Source organism: Stomoxys calcitrans, chromosome 2 (genome assembly GCF_963082655.1).
Source record: "Stomoxys calcitrans chromosome 2, idStoCalc2.1, whole genome shotgun sequence".
NCBI lineage: Eukaryota > Metazoa > Arthropoda > Insecta > Diptera > Muscidae > Stomoxys > Stomoxys calcitrans.
The window spans coordinates 168,926,655-168,934,732 of NC_081553.1; the positions used below are offsets into that span (position 1 = coordinate 168,926,655).

At 37.6% G+C, this 8,078-nt stretch overlaps 1 protein-coding gene across 1 annotated transcript; it reads left to right on the forward strand.

The window, feature by feature from the left end:
* The first annotated feature begins 2,246 nt into the window (after positions 1-2,246).
* On the forward strand, positions 2,247-7,482 carry LOC106081484 (DNA polymerase alpha catalytic subunit). Its single transcript, XM_013243472.2, has 7 exons — positions 2,247-2,365; positions 2,424-2,618; positions 2,678-3,705; positions 3,874-5,884; positions 5,944-6,502; positions 6,563-7,035; positions 7,098-7,482. The coding sequence occupies exons 1-7, from the start codon at positions 2,350-2,352 to the stop codon at positions 7,301-7,303; spliced, it is 4,488 nt and encodes a 1,495-aa protein (XP_013098926.1). The 5' UTR covers positions 2,247-2,349; the 3' UTR covers positions 7,304-7,482.
* Positions 7,483-8,078: the final 596 nt, after the last annotated feature.

Here is an 8,078-nt window from a genome sequence, read left to right on the forward strand (position 1 = left end):
TTCCATTTCCTAACACTTTATTCCATACTCAATTCACACGTACACTTATGCTCTTTGTGTCAGTCAGACAGCAACGAATCAACATGCGCATGGGTGTACGCAAGATATACTCATTTACAGTTAGTGGCAGTTGCCCAACAACAAAATATTGAGTGCACTATCTGTTAAAATCAGTGAATAGTTCAACTCTGATTTTGTGTATGTTACTAGTTCGTGCCATTTTTTGTTGTTTTTTGTGTTATGGTTCTTAACTTAATCCACACACACACAACCAAAACTCGTTGACAGATAAAATTTTTTCTCGCGAAGTACACTATCTGTCAACGAGATTCGGTTGTGTGTGTGTATTTTAGTTAAGAACGATACATACACAAACAACGAAAAATGGCGCGAACTAGTAACATACTCAAAATCAGAGTTGTACTAATCGCTGATTTTGACAGATAGTGCACTCAACATTTTGTTATTGGGCAACTGGCACTACCTGTAAATGAATATATCTTGAGTGCTACGAAGACATAATTACCAGGTAGTGTACCGTAAACAGATGAATACAATTTTTTCTCGCGAAATGCACTATCTGTCAACGAGTTTTGGTTGTGTGTGTGTTATTATAGTAAAGAACCATGACACACACAAACAACAAAAAATGGCACGATCTAGTTCCATACACAAAATCAGAGTTGCACTAATGCACTCAATATTTTGTTGTTGGGCAACTGCCACTACCTGTAAATCAATATATCTTAAGTGGTATTTCTATGAGTTCTATGAGCAAAATATTAGCGACATGTTGCTGCATCAGGATAAATTTCGCACAATTTTAATTGCAAATGTAATTAAATTCTCGCGAAATGGGCCGAATCAACTCTGCTTCAATACTGTTGTCTTATGTTATTGTTATGTGTTGTTATTTAACTTTTGAGCATAGTCCGCCGGGAATCGCAATAATTTAATAGGTATTTTCGCTGTGAATGAAGTCAGTTTTAGGCTTTAAGGAAGGAAAGACTTGTAATTTTGTTTAATATTATGGTTTCTTTTTAAAAAACTTCAATCTTCTTGTTGGATAAATGTATTACCATTCAAAGAGAGAAATGTAAAATATTAGGGAGTATCATTTATGCATCCAGTCTTATTTTTATTTTGGCCACCACTGATTTAATGATATTGACAATTAATTAAAGCGAAATTTCTACTGACGTAACGACATGTCGCTGCTATTTTACTTTTTGAACTCAGTACCAATTCTACTGTATGTATTCGCAGTTTCTTCGTCACCATTTTTATAATGCGTTTTGACTGTTGTTCAGCCGAAAAGTCGAAGTAAGTACTAGGCTTTAAACCTTGTTTACATTGCTCTTTAAAACTGGATTTAATGGCTCGATCACCTGTTTTCCCTTTATAAAATCAGCTGACGAAAACCTAAAATCCGGATTTAATGAGCAGTGTAAACGTGGTTTAATGTTGTTACTATTCGATTCTCACGAAATTTTTTTCGTGATTATGTTTGTAGTTTATGGATTTTGAATCAAAAAAAAAAAAACTTGCAAACTCATTCAGTAGGACATGGGGAATGAATTTATGAAACAATTGTAATGAAAATATCATGTTATTATTGAAATTTTTGTAGTGTTCCAAAAAAGTTATAATGAATGCTAATTTCGCTTCAATTAATTGCAAATGTAATTGGATGCTCACGGACTGAGTCCGATCAATTTTGTTTCATCATAGTTGCTCTTGTTGTGTGACTTTGTTTGAATTTTATTTGTGTTATGTCGTCCAATAGAATGCGGCAAATTTCGCCAACAATTAATAGGCAATTTTTCTGTGAATGAAGTAAGTACCAGGCTTTAAAGTCGTCGTATGCAATAAGGATTTTTTTGCTTCAAAATCTTGTATAAAAAGGAATCACAAAAAAAAAAAAATTGCGAAAATCGAGCTAAATCCTTTTGATTTTACTTCTTATTCTGGCGAGAAATAGATACGTCATTTATAAACATTTTCAATGCGAATGAATCTTGTACTAGGCTTTTGTAATTTCGTTTTTAATACATCGAAATATGTATTTTTTGTTATTGTACATTCAAGACAACATACAGCTAGAGTTAACTCGAGTGTCTCATCGTGTAAATAGCCTAATTGTAGCTTAAATTATTCGTCCCTGTTTAATGACGATCGCATGCAACCCTGGATGTTAACATGTCAGCTGTTCTTCTTGTGCTTGTTTTTATTTATTTTCCCGCCAAGTCTACAGCAACTAGCACAATTTTGTGGCAGAATATAATTTTGTTTTTTTTAGTATTTAGCAATTGAAAGATTTTTCTAAATTTATATTTTGTTTATTAAACAATGGCAGACTCACCAAGTAAGTCATTATGGTATTAAAAATGTCTTCGTATGCTTATTTTCGTTCACTGCTTAAGGTGAGCCACGAGCTAAAAGGCAGAAGGTGGATAAAGCAGGCCGTTTTGCGGCTCTGGCGAAACTAAAGGAATTGAAGGGAAACAAACACAAATATGAAGTTGAAGAGGAAGTGGATAATGTATATGAAATAGTGGAGGAGCGGGAGTATGCAAAAAAGGCCAAAGAGTTGTATGGCGATGACTGGATAGAGGATGGTGAGTATACGTTAGTTTCCTATTTATGTTGCACGCTTTAATCCAAATGCCTACTGCAGATGGTACTGGATACGCTGAAGATGGCCGCGACTTTTTTGAGGATGAAGACGAGTATTCCGATGATGATAGTGCTAAACCTTCTAAGGAGCAAAAGAAGGGTTCCAAAAAACGACCACGTGAAAATGATAAACCGGCTAAAGGCAAAGGCTCAATAAGGAATCTTTTTAGTAACGCTGTGCCAAAGAAGACGCAAGCGGCTTCCATTAAAGATGATGACATTTTGGCTGATATATTGGGCGAACTTCAGGATAAGCCTAAAGACGCCGCAACATCTAGCGAAACGCAGGCCAAAACTCAGAAGATCATTGCACCAGCACGCATTGTTAGCAATACAACAAAAAAATCAGATGCTGCTGTAGCTAAAGATTATATGAATAGCTTTATGAACAACATTAAAATGAAAGAGGTCGCAAAGAAAAGCAAGGACAATGATGATGAGTTGCTGGAGAGCATTCTTAAATCTAAACCAAATGATAAAGCCAAGTCATCAACAGCAAATAAACCAGCTGATGCAGAAAAGGCTCCATTAACTGAAGAAAACAAAGAAAATACGAAAGAAGATACTGTTTCAAGGGAGCAGGAAGAGGAAACTCCTTCAACATCGAAAAAACCTGAATTTTCAGATGATGATATGGACTTTAGTTGTTTGCAGGATGATGAAAACCAGTTTGAGTTAGAGAAATCCATGTCAAGTAGCTCCAAACCGGTTGAAACTCCAACCAAACCAAAATGCCCTCCGTCTAATCCAGAGGAGGACATGCAAAAACTTCTACACAATTGGGAAAATATTTGTCAAATGGATAATTTCGACGAAGAGTTGAATGCATCGACAACATCAAGTGCTACAAATGGCACAGCTGCTTTGAATGCGCATGAAAATTTACGATTTTGGTATTGGGAGGCTTGGGAGGATCCACTTCGTCGACCAGGTGAAATTTTCCTATTTGGTCGAACGGAAGAGGGCAAGTCCATTAGTGTACGTGTTGAGAAAATCGATCGTGTCATCTATCTCCTGCCAAGGGAATATGTAAGTAGAAAAATAAGTCCAATTTTTCATTGCCTCACTCTATTCTGGACATAATACCATCTCCCACCTAGTGGGTACAACACTTTTATGGTGTGCATGTTGGTGCAATCTTCATTTTAAATTTTTGTCCTATACCAAAATTATGACTTCATTAGTATTATTTTCCAGCTTCTCGATCCCATTTCTAAAGAACCCACAAAACAAAAAGTTAAACTCTCGGATATTTACAAAGAATTTGATGAAACCATATCGGTTGAATTGAAACTAAGCGAATTTCGTTCACGAAAAGTAACCAAAAATTTTGCTTATCATTCCATTGGCATCGATATACCACAACAATGTGATTATATGGAAATTCATTACGATGGCAAAAAACCACCTCCGAATACCAAACAAAAATACAATTCCATAGCACATATTTTTGGCACAAACACAACGTCGCTTGAAAGGTTTATATTGGATCGTAAAATTAAGGGTCCTTGTTGGCTGAATCTTAAACAATTCAAAGTGAATCCAGCACCTATGAGTTGGTGTAAAGTCGATGTGACTGTAAGTGAGCCGAAATTTTTGGTATTGGCGGAAGATCCAAAGCCAGCGCCGCCACCACCAATCACTTTGCTGACTCTCAACGTTCGCACAGCATTGAACAGCAAGACATTGAAAAATGAAATTTGCATGATATCCATGTTGGTTCACAATCGTTTTCAAATCGACAAACCCGCACCAAATCCACCCTTTAATAGGCACATGTGTGGTCTCAGTCGTCCAGCCATGTGCAATTGGCCTTTTGACTTGAATGCCAAGCTAACGAAGTTTAAAGCAACGAAAGTGTCCAAACATGATTCGGAGAGAGCTTTACTCAGTTGGTTCCTAGCTCAATATCAACAGATCGATGCTGATCTCATTGTAACGCATGATGCATTGGATTGTCAGTTAGATGTTATAGCCGATCGTATTGTGACACTAAAAATACCCCAATGGTCACGTTTAGGTCGCTTGCGAATGACCCAAGCGTTTGGCAAGAAAATGTTAGACTTCTTCATTGGACGTATGGTGTGTGATGTCAAGCGTTCGGCCGAAGAATGTATCAAATCCAGATCGTATGATATGCAAACACTGTGCCAAAATGTTTTAAAGTTAAAGGAAAACGATCGCATGGAAGTTAATGAAGAAGATCTGCTAGAAATGTACGAAACTGCGGATGGTATATTGAAGTTGTGTACTCTGACCATGCAAGATGCTTCCTTTATATTAAGGCTAATGTGTGAATTGAATATTATGCCGTTGGCCTTGCAAATCACCAATATTTGTGGCAACATAATGACACGAACCCTGCAATCTGGCCGTTCGGAGCGCAATGAATATTTACTTCTGCATGCTTTCACCGAAAAGAACTACATTGTCCCTGATAAGAAGAAAAGAGAATTCAATACAGGAAGTGGGGCAGGAGGAGATCACGATAGTGTTGATCATGACAGTACGGTTAACACAACGTCTGCTGCTGGCGGTGGACGTAAAAAAGCCGCTTACTCTGGTGGTTTGGTTTTGGATCCTATACGCGGTCTTTATGACAAATATATTTTGTTGATGGATTTCAATTCATTGTATCCCAGTATCATACAGGAGTATAACATTTGCTTCACCACAGTGCAACAGCCTTACAATCCAGAAGATGTGCCACAACTGCCCGATACGAGTTTAGAACAGGGCATATTGCCACAACAATTGCGACGCTTGGTAGAATCCCGACGAGAAGTCAAGAAATTAATGGCTGTCCCAGATCTTTCACCTGAACTGCACATGCAATACCACATACGTCAAATGGCTCTGAAGTTAACTGCCAACTCCATGTACGGTTGTCTAGGTTTTGCCCATTCCCGTTTCTTTGCCCAACATTTGGCTGCCCTGGTCACACTGAAGGGTCGTGAAATTCTCATGAATACCAAATCATTGGTACAAAAAATGAACTATGAGGTAGTATACGGCGACACAGATTCTATTATGGTCAACACCAATATCACAGACTATGATCAAGTTTTCAAAATTGGCAGTGGCATTAAACAGAGTGTTAACAAGTTGTACAAACAATTGGAATTGGACATCGATGGAGTCTTTAGCTGTCTGTTGCTGCTCAAGAAGAAGAAATATGCTGCAGTGAAGGTGGTGAAAAATGCAAAAGGTGAGTGAATGTAATATTTGCACGTCATTATTTTGTCGAAATATAATTGGCAATTGCAGGTGAACTGAAGAAAGAACAAGAACACAAAGGTCTTGACATAGTTCGACGCGATTGGTCTCAAATTGCCATTATGGTTGGTAAGGTAATACTCGATGAAGTTCTGTCTGACAAACAGTTAGATGACAAATTGGACGCCGTACACTCGCACCTGGAAAAGGTAAAAGAGCAAATACTTGCTGGCGATGTTCCACTGCCAATGTTTTTGATAACAAAGCAGCTGTCAAAAGCCCCAGCAGATTTTAACAACGCCACCGCTCAGTCGCATGTCCAGGTGGCACTGCGCATGAATAAAACACGTAATCGCCGCTACAAAAAGGGCGATATGGTGGACTATGTCATATGTCAGGATGGGACTTCAAATGCCGCCACCCAAAGAGCCTACCACTTGGATGAGTTGAAAGGCAGTGAGACACTAAAGCTTGATACAGACTACTATCTAGCTTCCCAAATACATCCAGTTGTTACTCGTATGATTGAGGTTTTGGATGGCACCGATGCTAGTCGTATTGCTGAATGTTTGGGTTTGGATCCGACTAAGTTTAGAGCCCAAGTTCAGAGGTTTGTATTGGAAATAAAAACAATTTTACATGGCTAATGTTTTTTTATTACCGCTTGCAGAACATATGAGGAACGTGCTGTTGATTCCACAGGTGAATCTTTGGTAAAGTCGACTCTTCAAAAATATCGATCTTGTGAAAAGTTTAAATTTGTTTGTGTTCGCTGTAAAGCGGAAATTATTGTTGCATCTGCCTTAAAACCAGCTGCTGGCAATACATACGAAGCTGTTCTACAGAAATGCACAAATGTCGAGTGCACCATTGCCCCCTATCAATATGTCATAGCCATACGTAATCAACTCATACTGAGCATGCGTTCGTTTATCACCCGGTTTTACCAAAATTGGTTGGTTTGCGATGATCCGGCTTGTAATCAAAATACTCGTTGCTACACTCATGTTACCAGTGGTCGCCGTCCTGTTTGTATGCGATGCAAAAATGGTACACTCGTTAGGCAATACACCGAAAGAGATCTCTACAATCAATTGAGTTATTTTCAGTACATGTTTGATTTATCGAAACATCAGCACAAAAGTAAGTACATAATTGTAAGTTTCCTGTGTTCGATTTTAATATTTCTTATGTGGCTATTTTAGATGTAACCATATCGCCAGAGGTTGCCGCCGCTTATCATGTATTACGTGAAACTGTTGATCAACAACTGGAAAAATCCGCTTACTGCACTATTGCCCTTTCGAAATTGTTTGCAAATATGAAGCCGTTGTCGCAGGGAGTTACAATACCACAAAAGAAAATCGACATACCTACGGTGCAAGTTGCTGCAAGTCTGGAAGATATTTAGTGTATGAGTTCATGCAAGGCAAGTAACATGTCGCCAACGATTGTCCAAGGGTGACAAGTTTCTGATGCGACACGTCAACCTATAGAAGTCACAGTTTGTAAAGTTGTTTTTGTTTACTGTAATGCCGTAAATTCTATTCGGCATAAGTTGTAATAAAAATGTTTAAGCCTTTCCTCATACTTTATCATATTTTAATTTTTCATATATGTTTATAGTTTTTTAAATATTTCACATATTTGCAACTATATTTCTCATATGAATGTACTACCTGTAAAATGCATAAAGGATTTAATAAATATACGTTAAATTTATTTTTAAAATCAAAATATTGGAAATATTTCTTTTTCAAAAATAATAACCACATACTATAATTATAAGATTAAAAATCTTGTGTTATTTTAGGGTAAAAGCAAATAAGCAAACAAGCAAGTGTTTATTGTGGTTCACAATCGTTTTCCAACTGCAAACGTATAGGTAGAGTATGTATCACCTTGTTTAATATGAGGCAGTTTGTGACATTACGGCAGGATTTTCTGAGCAGATGATTCAAGAATGTTAATTAAAAAACAATACTTTCAAGGAATTCACACCTGGACGTAAATGAAAGACCGCCTGGCCATCCCATGCTCTAAAGAGAGAATATTTTTTCGCCCGTACAGTTCGTGTATGTATTCGACTTTCGGCTAATGTGTTTCCACCAACTGCGATGGAGTGATCTTGGATAGGAAACTGAACTAAAGTGACGCCATCGAGAGCGTACAGAGAAGGCTCGCAG

Coding starts and splice junctions, on each gene's coding strand:
- LOC106081484 (XM_013243472.2), top strand. Junction 2,619..2,677: donor CGATGACTGGATAGAGGATG/GTGAGTATACGT, acceptor TGCCTACTGCAG/ATGGTACTGGATACGCTGAA. Junction 5,885..5,943: donor GGTGGTGAAAAATGCAAAAG/GTGAGTGAATGT, acceptor TGGCAATTGCAG/GTGAACTGAAGAAAGAACAA.